This window comes from Entelurus aequoreus, linkage group LG14 (genome assembly GCF_033978785.1).
Source record: "Entelurus aequoreus isolate RoL-2023_Sb linkage group LG14, RoL_Eaeq_v1.1, whole genome shotgun sequence".
Taxonomy (NCBI): domain Eukaryota; kingdom Metazoa; phylum Chordata; class Actinopteri; order Syngnathiformes; family Syngnathidae; genus Entelurus; species Entelurus aequoreus.
This window is the reverse complement of record NC_084744.1, coordinates 16,246,936-16,264,221: the sequence shown is the minus strand read 5'-3', so window position 1 is coordinate 16,264,221 and position 17,286 is coordinate 16,246,936. Positions and strand designations below refer to the sequence as shown.

Sequence of the window (17,286 nt, the reverse complement as noted above, 5' to 3'; positions counted from 1 at the left end):
TTGCGTGGCTTTATTACTCCTCTCTCGCTTATTTTCATGACTTCTGTCCTGCCCCTGCTTGAGCGAGTGCTTAATTAGAATGACTTGTAACAGCCTGCCATTCTTCTTAATAGGGCCGGACTAATTAGCATATTTTATCTTTGAAAAGGCATTTTCTCTAAACACTGATGTACAGCTCCAGCCTTTCAATCCCGGGATTTTTGTTGTCCTCAACTTGAAATGAGAACAACATTTCTCCCCCTCCTGTGCCAATCCAATCCTGCATGGCTCATCTTTTTGAAGGTTTGGAAGTAATTCTCCTTGTAAAAGACATGATTGCCAGGATGCTGCTGAGCTGTACCGTCATTAGAGCGTAAGGGGACGCTTCCTATCATGGCTCGTGTGGGTGTCATAGCAACGGTGACTCATTTAGGATCTCCTTATTTTTTAATGCAGTGTTTTTCAACCTTTTTTGAGCCAAGGTGCATTTTTTTCATTGGAAAAATCCGGAGGCACACCACCAGCAGAAATCATTAAAAAATGAAACTCAGTAGACAATAAAAAGTCGTTAAACCATAACCAACCATGCGTCACTATAGCTCTTGTCTCAAAGTAGGTGTACTGTCACAACCTGTCACATCACGCTGTGACTTATTTTGAGTTTTTTGGTGTTTTCCTGTGTGTAGTGTTTTAGTTCTTGTCTTGCACTCCTATTTTGGTGGCTTTTCCGGTTGCAGTTTCATGTCTTCCTTTGAGCGCTATTCTCCGCACCTGCTTTGTTTTAGCAATCAAGAATATTTAAGTTGTCGCTATCTTTTTTTTGTGTGGACATTGTCATGTCATGTCATATACGGGTGTACTTTGTGGACGCCGTCTCTGCTCCATGCGCTGTAAGGTTTTGCTGTCGTCCAGCATTCTGTTTTTCTTTACTTTGTAGCCGGTCCCTAAGCTTTAATGCCTTTTCTTAGGGGCACACACCTTTTGTTTATTTTTGATTTAAGCATAAAATACCTTTTTACCTGCACGCTGCCTCCCGCTGTCGCCTGCATATTGTGATCACGACAAACCATTGTCGTCTCACACGACGTGTTCCCGACATCTACAAAGCAATTAGCTACTGGCTGCCACCTACTGATATGGTATGGTATAACATGGTTACACTGCCGAGCTCTAGACAGCACAAACACTCAACAACAGAACATTATTTGCAGATTATAATTACTGGTTTGCAAAAATTATTTTTAACCCAAATGGGTGAAACTGCATAATATCCCATGGCACACCAGACTGTATCTCATGGCACAATGGTTGAAAAACACTGGTTTAATATATTAAATATCACTTAAAGCAACATATATAATTAGGTATGGATACCAAATACAGTACTGTTTTGGCACCGACTGAAACCCGATTTACGTAAAATCCAACGATGCTATGTTACGGTAACTGGGTAGCATGTGACGTCACTTCACCACTTGGCGATCACTCCAGCAGCACTGAGAGGGGACTCAGCCAAACTACCTGTAGGCAATGTTGCAATTTTCAATGCCAACAAAAAAATTTACTCAAAGAAACACTCAGTAAGTAAACTAAGGCTCCATTTTTTCAATAATGCACTAGCTTGATGCTAATATACATTGGCTTTGCTATTGACATGCTACTGATTAGCCATTGTTATTTTATACGGCGATTTCAACACCTACAAATGTGTTAATAAAAATTACAACTAAGACGTTACAATAAAATAACTGGTGCGTAGTAAGTAAAATACTTATAGTATTAACACTTTTTAGGGCCCAACAAAAAACACAAACTACTGCCATCTAACATCTTGGACTTGCAAAGATACAAAACCCAAAACCAGTTAAGTTGGCACGTTGTGTAATTTGTAAATAAAAACAGAATACAATGATTTGCAAATCCTTTTCAACTTATATTCAATTGAATAGACTGCAAAGACAAGATAATTTAATGTTCGAACTGAGAAACTTTTTTTTTTTTTTGCAAAAAATCATTAACTTAGAATTTAATGGCAGCAACACATTGTTGCAAAAAAGTTGGCACAGGGGCATTTTTACCACTGTGTTACATGGCCTTTCCTTTTAATAACATTTGCGAACTGAAGAGACCAATTTTCGAAGCTTTTCAGGTGGAATTATTTCCCATTCTTGCTTGATGTACAGCTTAAGTTGTTCAACAGTCCGGGGTCTCCGTTGTGGTGTTTTAGGCTTCATATTGGGCCACACATTTTCAATGGGAGACAGGTCTGGACTACAGGCAGGCCAGTCTAGTACCCGCACTCTTTTACGCTGTTGTAACATGTGGCTTGGCCTTGTCTTGCTGAAATAAGCAGGGGCGTCCATGAAAAAGACGTTGCTTGGATGGCGACATATGTTGCTCCAAAACCTGTATGTACCTTTCAGCATTAATGGTGCCTTCACAGATGTGTAAGTTACCCATGTCTTGGGCACTAATACACCCCCATACCATCACAGATGCTGGCTTTTAAACTTTGCTCCTATAACAATCCGGATGGTTCTTTTCCTCTTTGTTCCGGAGGACACGACATCCACAGTTTCCAAAAACAATTTGAAATGTGGACTCGTCAGACCACAGAACACTTTTCCACTTTCCATCAGTCCATCTTAGATGAGCTCGAGCCCAGCGAAGCCGGCAGCGTTTCTGGGTGTTGTTGAGAAATGGCTTTTGCTTTGCATAGCAGACTTTTAACTTGCACTTACAGGTGTAGCGACAAACTGTAGTTACTGACAGTGGTTGTCTGAAGTGTTCCGGAGTCCATGTGGTGATATCCTTCACACTGATGTTGCTTGTTGATGCAGTACCGCCTGAGGGAACGAAGGTCCGTAATATCATCGCTTACATGCAGTGATTTCTCCAGATTCTCTAAACATTTTGATGATATTACGGACAGTAGATGGTGAAATCCCTAAATTCCTTGCAATAGCTTGTTGAGAAATGTTGTTCTTAAACTGTTCGACAATTTGCTCACGCATTTGTTCACAAAGTGGTGACCCTCGTCCCATCCTTGTTTGTGAATGACTGAGCATTTCATGGAAGCTGCTCCCAATTAGCCTCTTCACCTGTGGGATGTTCCAAATAAGTGTTTGATGAGCATTCCTCAACTTTCTGAATCTTTTTTTCCACTTGTGTCAGCTTTTTTGAAACATCTTGCAGACATCAAATTCCAAATGAGCTAATATTTGAAAAAAAAAAACAGTTTTCCAGTTCGAACATTAAGTATCTTGTCTTTGCAGTCTATTCAATTGAATATAGGTTGAAAAGGATTTGCAAACCATTGCATTCTGTTTTTATTTACCATTTACACAACGTGCCAAATTCACTGGTTTTGGGGTTTGTAATTGCAATTTAATGTCATATTGTAAATTAGACTCAGAAATGTGATATTAAAACAAGATAAAACAACTGGACATTTTTAAATGTTGCAATAAAAATAAGATTCTATTTTAAAAAACAATATTTTTTAACACACAAGAAAGTACAGAAAATTGGTACTGTTGAGTACAGGTATTGTTCCCTATGTACCGGATATCGTATCAGTTCAAATGTGAACGATACCCAACCCTATAGTAAATATAATACACTCCAAATGTAACCAGGTGACCTCCAACTTTCCCCATAGGAAATACCAAGGTCAAACTGCCACCATGATAAAACCTATATTAACATGTACAGGCAGTATTGTATTCACATTTTTGCTTGCTGTCATACTAGTATAAAAATAAATGACTGCCTTCAAAGAGATACTGTAATAATAATCCTGACTTTTGATTGACACTGTCAGAGGTATTATGTTAATAATTGTGGCATACGCGACTGCACTACATCAAGCTAAATAAGGTAACAGCAATATTAGTGCAGCGCTAAACTATTGCAACAGTAGCAATTAGACATATTAAAGCCATTACTCTCTGGTTTGATGATAACTTAATTGCAGCAACTGCAACTACACAGACTATTGCTACATTATTATCTCTGCAGTGGCGTAGATTCCCCTTGATATTCCGAGATTGTTTATTGATCCTTAAAACATTTTTAATTGTAATCTCTGTTATTTAAATGAGCCTAAAATGGCAAAGATACAATGAAAACAACACGTTCGTTCCTTGTGACAAAAAATATCCAATTAAATCTATGCATATATATTTTAATCCTATATACTGTACATGTTAATATTAATTATTGCAATCCTCTGTGTTAACATTTCAATTTAGACTACAGCCGTCCCTTGTTTATTGCTGTTAATTGGTTCCAGACATGAGTGTTATAAATTAATTTTCACGAAGCAGGAGCTACTAATTATGAATTGAATATGTACATAGCTGGAGCAGTGGTTCTCAAACTTTTTGCACAAAGTACCGCCATAATGACCAACATTAAAATACAGTAGTGTAGTAGTTCTAAGTATTCATTAAAAACGAGGCAGAGGTTTTATCTAGCCAGTATATAGATGGAGTCCACGTACCACAGTTTGAGAATCACTGAGCGAGATCAAAAAACCTGTTTATGATCTTCTCTATGCATTTTTTAACAATAGACATGAAATAACACCCATACAGTCACCTTTACGTTCTTTTAATCCAATATAATAATGCTGCCTGAGGCTGAGTCAATCAGTGGCCAAAATACTGAACGGCACGCTCTGATTGCTTTGTTCTCCTTTAGTGGCCAATACTACTGTCGTATGGATATGTTTAGTTATTTTGCATTGTATATGCTTGAAAATGCTTAATTTAGGCCAAAACAGGTAAAATCTGCTTTGAATAAAAATAACACTATTTAAAGAGCAATGTGGCAAGGGATAATTGTACTGGTTTTTAATTGTGCTATATTTAATCCAAAGAGGATGATTAGGTCTTCAAAAATGTATGCAATTTGTTCACTCAGTTGTAGCCGAAACTGTCAGGTACAGAAGTAAAAACACAGATCTGGCTATAAGAATAACAAATTGCATATGCTATATATATTTCACCCTCAGATGGTGCTACTTTTTACGTAAGAGAAAGTAAGATTTTGTATTTAGGTTTTAGTTTGTTAAAAAAAAATGCAATGTCAACTTACTCTCCTTTTAAACAGTTAAGTGCCCAATATAATTAGTATTTATATATTTCAGATGACAGTATTTTTAATAAAATTGACCTTCTTTTAATGGGGAAAGCACTTTTGGGGAACCTTACTTTTTTTTTTGTCATTCGGACATTGAGTGTGATTTTTTTTTTCACAGTAGAAATGATAAGAATTACTATTTGGTATTGTATTAACCAGTGGTGGGCCGTGCGTTTCCCACCTAGGCCTTCAGTGATCTCCGACTTCAATGATTACCTCTCAAAATACTATAATTGATGTCACCACATGACCATTGCTGGAGAAATACTATAAAGTTAAAGTTAAAGTACTAATGATTGTCACACACACACTAAGTGTGGTGAACTGTGTCCTCTGCATTTGACCCATCACCCTTGATCACCCCCTGGGAGGTGAGGGAAGCAGTGGGAAGCAGCGGTGGCCGCGCCCGGGAATAATTTTTGGTGATTTACGCCCTACACATTTACGCCCTAGTGCGAATTGAACCACATCAACAGTGTACAAAACGGGTTATTTTCTGGCGCATTTAAAAATCATCTAAAACACATCAGCAATTAAAACCTATCTTACGTGGTACTATCAAAATTAAAATTGCAAAAAATATATTAAAAATGAAAAAATAAAATACTTGAACTCCCAATTAGTAGGATCTATTGGACGCCGTTCCCCATCTCATCGCCAGAACAGCTGAGCTAGCTTCCGGGGTTGGCCGACATCGTCTCACAAGATGTAGTTTCTCTTTAAATTTCCTTCTTGAAAATGGCCTTGCAAATATACATCTGCCACCTAATCAACGTTTTGTTCTCCCTCTCTGCTATCCCGGTCTGGCTACGGCACAACACTTCCCGTTTCCTGCTAAATTGTAACTTGTGAATGGATACTCACTTTGGAGTGACAAGTGAGTATCCAATCACAGTCTCGTTAACATCAGGCTACCTAGATAGGCTATTGTCAACAACTTGTGATCTGATTGGCTATCGCAACTGTCTATCAACTCTGTTTTCTCAAATTCATCCGCTAGCGGTCCCGATGAGTATCCAATCACAGGGTTGTAAACGTCACGTTCAATGTGAGGCCATCTAGAAGGCCTTACTGACAACAACTCGTGATCTGATTGGCTGTTGCAACTGTCTATCAACTGTATGTCCCCGTTTGCTTACAGTACACTGACACCCGCATTGTTGATTCTGAAGGCCTCTGGCAGATTTGGTACAGCATGGCAACATAAGCTAGCTGAATTCCGTTTGGATACAAACTAAAACTAAAAACAACAGCACTGGAAGGAGCATAATATGACATGAAGAGAATATGAATACTTTTAGATATTTAGGGAAAGTAAATAAAAAAATAATTGTATCTTTTAATTATGATCATGATTTCTGGTTATGTTAGGCCAGCATAGTAGGTCTTGCTGGCCCTGACGGCACACCACTGGTATTAACCCATTCCAAAGCCTATTTATAATAACAATTAAATACTTGAACTGCATTACATTTGATAATTTAAAAAAAATAAAAAGCAAGCAAAAAAAGCAAAAATCATATATAATATGTTTACACCAGTTTAGGGATGTTAAGGACAAATGAGTGAGTAAATTGGATATTTCAGCCATGTAGGCGCAAAGTGCTGGGCTAAAATCCATCGATCGATCCATCCACCCATTTTCTACCGCTGGAGCCTATCCCAGCTGCACTCGGGCGGAAGGCAGAGTAAACCCCGGACAAGTGGCCACCTCATCGCAGGGCCTACTATTATTACCGATCGTTATTAATGCCTGCATAACACTTTGTAGGATCGTTAACACATTACACTGTGTATCTTCTCTATGCCCAATTCACAAAGGACTGACTAGCGGAGGAGTTGTTGTGTGCCACCTAGTGCAGTGTTTTTCAACCTTTTTTGAGCAAGGCGCATTATTTTCATTGAAAAAATCCAGAGGCACACCACCAGCAGAAATCATAAAAAAATGAAACTCAGTAGACAATAAAAAGTCGTTGTCGCAATTGGTGGATATGAATTTAAACCATAACCAAGCATGCATCACTATAGCTCTTGTCTCAAAGTAGGTGTACTGTCACAACCTGTCACATCACGCCATGACTTATTTTGACTTTGTTGCTGTTCTCCTGTGTGTAGTGTTTTAGTTCTTGTCTTGCGCCCCCAATTTGGTGGCTTTTCCTGTTGCAGTTTCATGTCTTCCTTTGAGTGCTATTTCCCGCACCTGCTTTCTTTTAGCAATCAAGAATATTGAAGTTGTTGCTATCTTTTTTTTGTGTGGACATTGTTGTAACGTAATCGGAATCAGAAAAGTTTTTATTGCCATTGTTTGAGAACGGGTTCACGAACTAGAATTTTTCTTGGTGTAATCGTGCACACATAACACATAATAGGTAATAAAATAAGCTGTGCTTATCAGATCTTGTTATTGTTCATGGGCCCGATGGCCAAGGGGAAGTATGGATGTACTTTGTGGACTCCGTCTCTGCTCCACACGCTGTAAGTTTTTGCTGTCGTCCAGCATTCTGTTTTTCTTTACTTTGTAGCCAGCTCAGTTTTAGTTTTGTTCTACATCGCCATCCCTAAGCTTTAATGCCTTTTCTTAGGGGCACTCACCTTTTGTTTATTTTTGGTTTAAGCATTAGATACCTTTTTACCTGCACGCTGCCTCCCTCTGTCGCCTGCATATTGTGATCACGACAAACAATCGACGTCTCACATGACTTGTTCCCGACATCTACAAAGCAATTAGCTACTGGCTGCCACCTACTGATATGGTATGGTATGACATGGTTACTCTGCCGAGCTCTAGACAGCACCAACACTCAACAACAGAACATGATTTGCAGATTATAATTACTGGTTTGCAAAAAATATTTTTAACCCAAATAGGTGAAACTGCATAATCTCCGACTGCACACCAGACTGTATCCCACGGCACAGTGGTTGAAAAACACTGTCCTAGCGGACAGAAGTAGCATTAGCCGTCGCTACAATTGTAGTCTAAAATATCATAGATCAATATGCCTTCTCAATAAAACAAACCAGTCATTCAGAGCGTGCTATTTAACGTTGATACCTTGTTGAAGAGCACTGTCTGGACACACACTCTTGCCAATCTTACGTTGAATATTGCAGCAGTGTTGTGTGCGTCATGCTGAGAGACTGTTGTGGTGACAGTAAGCAATGATACCACACTACCTGACGTTATCTCCTCCCCTTGGCTTTATTGGCAGAGACACACTTCTCCCCTGATAATGTCTCCTCACCTTGTTACAAACCTTCACCTCCTTTTCACTTGTCTACCATCTGCCGTTGCCTGCTTTGTCATACATTTTTCTACCTTGATAGCAAGCATCTTTGAGACGTCTTCCCTTTGTGTAGTCTCAGTGTGCGCCGAACTCCTGCTCAACAGGCGCTCTTTCACTAAGTTCCAATGCTGTAATTACTCACACTAAGGACTTTGTAAGGGATTTGGGCATGAACAGAGAAGAAGCTATTACATCTTGGTGCTGATTCTGGATTTTTAAAAATGTTTTGCAAGATCGAGACCTTATTTTCTTAAATTTTTAGTTGGTGCTTATCCAAATGAGGATTGTGAGCCTTGGTGGAGTTCTGCACTCTAATGTGTTTGTTTATTCAATTGATTCACCTTCCTAAAAACATGTATACCGTATTTTACGGACTATAAGGCAGTGCAGTGCACCTTATAACCGGATGGGCCTAATAAGGAATAAGTTAGGTTGCGCTTACCTACTTCAATGTTTTAGTGGCGAGGGACGGGGTGGTAAAGGTCTTCAGTTGATGGTAATGGTCTTCAGTTGAAGATGTCAAGAAGAGCTGTCACTCTGTATGAGCATAGTCAATTTTAATGATCATGTTGATTTTGAACATCCCATATACAAGTGAATGAAGGACATTCTTAGTCAACAGCCATACATGTCACACTAAGGGTGCTGTATAAACAACGCCAACACTGTCATAAACATGTGCCAGATTGTAAAACCATACTAAACAACAATGACAAACACATTTCGGGAGAATATTTGCACCGCAACACAACATAAACACAACATAACAAATACCCAGAATTCCCATGCAATACCAACTCTTCCGTAACCGGACTCTCGCCAGATCCTTGTAGTTCGCTGAGCTCCACACAAGGATCTGGGACTTCTCAATCGGAGATGTATTTCAGAAGGCGCGGCCTTGTAAAAAAAATCATTGTATGTGATTGGATAAACCACTTGTCCGTTATCTTGAATGACGTGCTACTCCAACCACTCACATCAGCGACGCTGATGAGAGCGGCGCTGCGACATCCAAAACAGAACAGCCGAAATATTGGATAACGACAGAGCGAAAAGTTAGAACTTTTACTGAAACAACGCAGCAATGTCAGTAGACAGTCGATGTTGCAGAACAGTTGCAACAGCAGAATTAATGTCGGCACACGACTCCTCGCTGCGTGCCGCCATTGTTGTTTGAATCAAACAGTCGCTTCGACGCTACGTCACATCTATGAAATCCTGTCCGGCGATTCTGATTGGTTCATTCGTTTTTGCTATCTTGAAGGAGTTTGCAATGCCCTCGAGCCCAGATCTTTGTGTGGAGCTCAGCGAACCACAAGGATCTGGCGAGAGTCAGGTTAACTCTTCCGGGGACGCTACACTATTTTATTTGGTACATGGTGTAGTGATAAGTGTGACCAGTAGATGGCAGTCAAACATAAGAGATAAGTCTCAAGTAAACAACACCAACATTTTAAATGTTCCATTGAAAATATAGAACATTACACATGGCGCTCAAAACATTTATCAAAATGTGTTAGTAGTAAATGTTTTAGTGCCATTTCTAATATAAAGTAGTGTAAAGTTCTTACTTATATCTTGTCAGTAAACTCGCCATGAAAGCGCTAAAACATACCGGTGTAGTGAGTTTACAATATTCACCCAAGGAACTTTAGTTATTAGAGTTCCGGTTCGACGGTTTTTCACGAGACACATTTCCGGTGTGGTTGTTTCCGGATGAGGAGATGCTGCTCCGTTATTGATTGAAGTAAAGTCTGAATGTCATTAAAACAGTTAGCTCCATCTTTTGACACTTCTTCCACTCCCATCCTTGCACGCTACACCGCTACAACAAAGATGACGGGGAGAAGACGCTGCCGAAGGTGAGCCACGTAAATAAGAACGCCCACAAAACGGCGCATCCGGAAGCGACTGTCAGAAAGCGGCTTGAAGATGATCTGTAAAACATCATCTATGCAACATTTTGACCAGAGAACCACCATTACATGTTATGTAGACCACAAGGAAGTTTTTTGCATTTAGAAAAAAATAATAATTATAATACTTCTTTAATGTGCCCTGTAATGTGGTGCGCCACAACTATTTTACCTGCAGGTACCATTAAAGAAACCTTGACCTTGATCTTACAAATGTCTTTACAGTTGTATAATCATTAAACAAATTGTCAATGCAAAAACATTTTGCTTGATGGCAACCATGTTGCTCATTTCGTTACACCCATGTGCCCGTTCTTCCTCTAAAGGCGTGTACCAAATGTTGTGTTTCGACTAAACACCCTGAAGTTACAGAGGTTGTTTATCAGAGCGCATTGATCTCTTCCACCTGTTTCCCACCTGTCCTAATCCACAAATGTTCCTTTGCAGAAAGTAACCTGCGAGTGCAAAAGACCAACCAGTCCCTGGTCCACCTGGAGGACAGCCGGGTCAGGATCAATTGCTCCATCAGCTCTCAGACCGCTCAGGACTCCCAGCATGCCGTGCTGTGGTACGTGAGACGAGCCGCAGGGTCGGAGGCCGACGAGCTCCTGCTGAGGATCGAGCGATCGGGCGCCCTGGAGTACGGCACGTACGCCGACGAGGAGAGGCTGCGGCGGCGCGTGCAGGCGGAGAGGCTGTCGCCCCGCCTGTACGCTCTGACGCTGAACAGGGCGGAGAGCAGCGACTCTGGCACCTATTACTGCCTGGTGGAGGAGTGGCTGAGTGACCCAGATGGAGCCTGGTACCGCCTCTCACGGGACACGTCTGGCTTCAGCAAGGTTCTGGTGAGACAGCCAGGTGAGTTTCTTTTTAGTTATGTCACACTGATTGTTATGTTCCCTTCTTTACAGTCACTTGTACCCCATTGGGGCAACTGGCCTATTTATTGGAAGTGGTATGGTACTGGTACTTATTCAGTCCCAGGCTAAAGTGTTGAAGTGCTAGTGAATGAGAAGATGTCTCCAAATATTTGACAGATTCTGCACACAAACAATTGGAGAAGGTCTACAACCATTTATATTGATTTGTTTCTTTCTTATCTACTAAGGATATTCTGATAATGTGCCGTGATCAGTATCGGTCGATTTTCATGACAAAGTACTTGCTCGCCATTGTCGATTAATGCCGAACCCATCTGGCTGATACTGTTTTTGTTCTAAAATGACGAGCTACCTGATTGTGTTTCTCTATATTTTCAGATTAATCGCAATTCTTATTTGTGACGATTCTTAATCGGTTAAAAAAAAACATTTTTAATTGTATTCGATTATTCAATCTGTCCTGTCCAGCCACGCAGGCAAATCATGTTGTTGATTTAGATCAGGGTCCCCAAACTTTTTGACTCGGGGTTAAAAAAATTTGGCCGGGGGCCGGGTTGTGTGTGTGTGTGTATGTATGTATGTATATATATATATATATATATATATATATATATATATATATATATATATATATATATATATATATATATATATATATACAAAAACAAAACATTTTTTATTTTTTTAAATAAAATGCTTTGTATATATATATATATATATATATATATATATATATATATATATATATATATATATATATATATATATATATATATATATATATATATATATATATATATATATATATATATATATATATATATATATACAAAGCATTTTATTTTAAAAAAAAAAACATTTTTTTTTTTTTTTTAAAGAATATAGAAATTGATCCGAGATTTTTGTCTGTTGTATGGAGGAAGGTAGTTAATCATAAAACTGGCACCCAAATGTTATTAAAAAATTATTGATTTTGAATCGATTCGGAATCGAGTCGTTACCTTAAGAATCAAATCGAATTATGTGGTGCCTAATGGTCCACAGCCCTTCTCTATACCTGATATACACAGTGTGGAGAAGCTTCCCTAAGTTTACCTCAATTAGGGCAAATAAACTAAATTGTTTAGTATCTTAAGTATCATGATCAACTGTTACTATCACAAAAGGACGAGGTTAAACATGTTACACACCGAGAGAAAGCCAGGAGCAGGCATGCTAATAGCTAAGCTAACCGCTGAGCTAGTTAGAAACAACGTAATAAATAAGTGCTTAGTCAAGTTTATGAAGTGTAGATGTAGCAGAAAGTAAACAGATATTAATAAGTATATTATTAAGAGTTGGAGAGAGGGAAATATAACAACTGTTGCTATGTCAGCGTTGTCACAACCAAAATAAACGATACATAAAAGGAGGGTGCATTGATGTTTACAATTTCAGGGAATAATTACCTGGACACAGGAGGACTTTGAGGACAAAAAACTAAGGAATGAGTTTTTGATTTTGCTCAGGTATTGTGACTTTGTTTTTAATCAAACAATTGTATGTCATAAAAGAGAATAGGGAAATAGTTTAGATACTGTGTTGCTATTGTTAAACTGTAAATACCACAGTTAATACATATGATCAGTATCAGACAGTTTTACTCATAGATGATGACCGTATCAGATTGGAACATCCATGTTTTATATCGCCAAAATCTTTTTACATGCCCTCCTTTTCTACCAGCACTGACTGGACACTTGATTAGGTACACATGCACTGATCAATAACAACCAAATCATAGGCAGAATATTATCATTACAATAACATTTGCACTGACACACAATTGTATCATTTGGATCAACCCCGAAATCATACGCCTTCATAGATGCTCACTTCCTGCTGACATATTGGTGTCAGAAATCATTTTGTTATTCCCTTGGAAATGTAGCAATATCATTTAGCAATGTCCAAAAGTAATCTGAAAAAACTATTTTAAATGGCATCTAATCTGATTATGGTAGCCTTAAAAATAAACAATTTGTATAGTGAGGTTATAAATTGTAGTATGCATCAAATATCCCATCTTCTTGGTAGTTTATTATCCATCTTTTTCAATCAAGTTACTTTCTGATTTTTTTTTTCTTTACCAGAACCCCTAAAAGCTAAGAAATCAGACTTGTGTCAAGATTACACCTGCTTGCCCACCTGTGTCAGTCCAATTTGCACTTTTTGCCATGCACGGACTAAAAGAAAGGCTCATCTCATTTCCTGCCTTCGCCTCCTCGGGTCCTGAAAGCCGCGGTCGCTGGCGGCCAAACATGTCCTGACAGCGCTCAAATCCGTGGAAAAGATCAGCTGGCACCAAAAGGTTTGAAGCTGCCTCACGGAAGCTTCTTGTCAGGTCACTTCTTGTAAACGAAGCTTACGTGTTTATTAGGGGTGTACATGTACATGTAGAGTATGCATAATGCACCTTCTCAGTACAGAACATTGGGTCCAGGGAAATACGTAACGAAGCTGTAAATATTAATATATTTCATTGTATAGAAATACAAAATACAATCAAATTCAGTCAAATTTTAAATGGTTTCTCTTTCACTTCCTGAAAATAATAAACTTTTATATATATATATATATATATATATATATATATATATATATATATATATATATATATATATATATATATATATATATATATATATATATATATATATATTTATATATATACGTGTGTATATATATATATATATATATATTTTTTTTTTTTTTAATTTTGACTTTCCCCCCCCCCTGAAAATTAGCTACTAACAGTTTGTTTGTTCTATTTTAATGCAACAATGCAGTCATTGATAGTGAGCACTTGTGTAACAATGCAGTAATTAATACTCAGCACTTGTGTAACAATGCAGTAATTAATACTGTGCACTTGTGTAACAATGCAGTAATTAATACTCAGCACTTGTGTAACAATGCAGTAATTAATACTCAGCACTGGTGTAACAATGCAGTAATTAATACTGAGCACTTGTGTAACAATGCAGTAATTAATACTCAGCACGTGTGTGACAATGCAGTAATTAATACTGAGCACTTGTGTAACAATGAAATAATTAATACTGAGCACTTGTGTAACAATGCAGTAATTAATACTGAGCACTTGTGTAACGATGCAGTAATTAATACTCAGCACTCGTGTAACAATGCAGTAATTAATACTGAGCATGTGTGTAAAAATGCAGTAATTAATACTGAGCACTTGTGTAACAATGCAGTAATTAATACTGAGCACTTGTGTAACAATGCAGTAATTAATACTGAGCACTTGTGTAACAATGCAGTAATTAATACTCAGCACTTGTGTAACAATGCAGTAATTAATACTGAGATCGTGTGTAACAACGCAGTAATTATTACTGAGCACTTGTGTAACCATGCAGTAATTAATACTGAGCACTTGTGTAACAATGCAGTAATTAATACTGAGCACTTGTGTAACAATGCAGTAATTAATACTGAGCACTTGTGTAACAATGCAGTAATTAATACTGAGCACTTGTGTAACAATGCAGTAATTAATACTGAGCACTTGTGTAACAATGCAGTAATTAATACTGAGATCGTGTGTAACAACGCAGTAATTATTACTGAGCACTTGTGTAACAATGCAGTAATTAATACTGAGATCGTGTGTAACAACGCAGTAATTAATACTGAGCACTTGTGTAACAATGCAGTAATTAATACTCAGCACTTGTGTAACAATGCAGTAATTAATATTGAGCACTTGTGTAACAATGCAGTAATTAATACTCAGCACTTGTGTAACAATGCAGTAATTAATACTCATCACTTGTGTAACAATGCAGTAATTAATACTGAGCACTTGTGTAACAATGCAGTAATTAATACTGAGCTCTTGTGTAACAATGCAGTAATTAATACTGAGCACTTGTGTAACAATGCAGTAATTAATACTGAGCACTTGTGTAACAATGCAGTAATTAATACTGAGCACTTGTGTAACAATGCAGTAATTAATACTGAGCACTTGTGTAACAATGCAGTAATTAATACTGAGATCGTGTGTAACAACGCAGTAATTAATACTGAGCACTTGTGTAACAATGCAGTAATTAATACTCAGCACTTGTGTAACAATGCAGTAATTAATACTGAGATCGTGTGTAACAATGCAGTAATTAATACTGAGATCGTGTGTAACAACGCAGTAATTAATACTGAGCACTTGTGTAACAATGCCGTTTTTAATACTGAGATCGTGTGTAACAATGCAGTAATTAATACTGAGATTGTGTGTAACAACGCAGTAATTAATACTGAGCACTTGTGTAACAATGCAGTAATTAATACTGAGATTGTGTGTAACAATGCAGTAATTAATACTTAGCACTTGTGTAACAATGCAGTAATTAATACTGAGCACTTGTGTAACAATGCAGTAATTAATACTGAGCACTTGTGTAACAATGCAGTAATTAATACTGAGCACGTGTGTAACAATGCAGTAATTAATACTCAGCACTTGTGTAACAATGCAGTAATTAATACTGAGCACTTGTGTAACAATGCAGTAATTAATACTCAGCACTTGTGTAACAATGCAGTAATTAATACTGAGCACTTGTGTAACAATGCAGTAATTAATACTGAGCACTTGTGTAACAATGCAGTAATTAATACTGAGCACTTGTGTAACAATGCAGTAATTAATACTGAGCACTTGTGTAACAATGCAGTAATTAATACTGAGCACTTGTGTAACAATGCAGTAATTAATACTAAGCACTTGTGTAACAATGCAGTAATTAATACTGAGCACTTGAAGTCTATTTCCAACATGGATACAGTTTCAACATGATGCATCACATATTTTATATTTTTCTTGACACCATGCTCGAAAAGTAGTTCAGTTCAGTTTCAGTTTATTTGGAGCATGCATACGATACAATGTAATGCTTCACATATGTCCAGTTGTTTCATTACAGCACGTCCGAAAAGGAGTAGGAAGAAGCAGAGCTTATTTAATCCTCCCCCTTTTCATACCATAGCAATTTTATCCAATGTTCTTGTTCTCTGTAACAGAACAGTGAACAAATAAATAATAAATAAATAATATACCACAGTAAGTAAACAAATATTAAACACATAAATAATCGTTGTCTCAATAAAAAAAGTGAAAATTATTGTTCTGTGTACTTTGTGAACACTTGTAGTTTGAACAGTCTCTTAAACTGAATCATATTGGTGCTTTGTTTAATTTCTTTACTTAATCCATTCCATAATTTAATTCCACATACTGATATGCTAAAGGTTTTAAGTGTTGTACGTGCATACAAATGTTTTAAATTAGATTCTCCTCTAAGGTTATTTTTCTCCTCTTTTGTTGAGAAGAAGTGTTGTACATCCTTGGCTAGCAGGTTATAGTTTGCTTTCTACATAATGTTAGCTGTTTGCAAATGCACCAAATCGTTGAATTACAATATTCTTAATTTGAGAAGTAAATACTGTACATGTGTAACAATGTAGTAATTAGTATTGAGCACTTATGTAATGAGTCACTTATTAATACTAAGCACTCATGTAACAATGATGCAATAGTTAATACAGAACATTCATGTAACAATGATGCAATAGTTAATACAGAACATTCATGTAACAATGATGCAATAGTTAATACAGAACAGTCATGTAACAATGATGCAATAGTTAATACAGAACATTCATGTAACAATGATGCAATAGTTAATACAGAACATTCATGTAACAATGATGCAATAGTTAATACAGAAGATTCATGTAACAATGATGCAATAGTTAATACAGAACATTCATGTAACAATGATGCAATAGTTAATACAGAAGATTCATGTAACAATGATGCAATAGTTAATACAGAACATTCATGTGGCAATGATGCAATAGTTAATACAGAACATTCATGTAACAATGATTAATACAGAACATTCATGTAACAATGATGCAATAGTTAATACAGAACATTCATGTAACAATGATACAATAGTTAATACAGAACATTCATATAACAATGATGCAATAGTTAATACAGAACAT

At 37.3% G+C, this 17,286-nt stretch overlaps 1 protein-coding gene across 1 annotated transcript in view; it reads left to right on the top strand.

Annotated features, from left to right (window-relative positions):
- LOC133665349 (immunoglobulin superfamily member 3-like) overlaps nt 1-17,286 on the top strand; it is a 346,105-nt gene that overhangs the window by 287,261 nt on the left and 41,558 nt on the right. Inside the window, 1 exon segment of the mRNA XM_062070626.1 lies at nt 10,775-11,185. Coding sequence (XP_061926610.1) covers nt 10,775-11,185 — 411 coding nt within the window.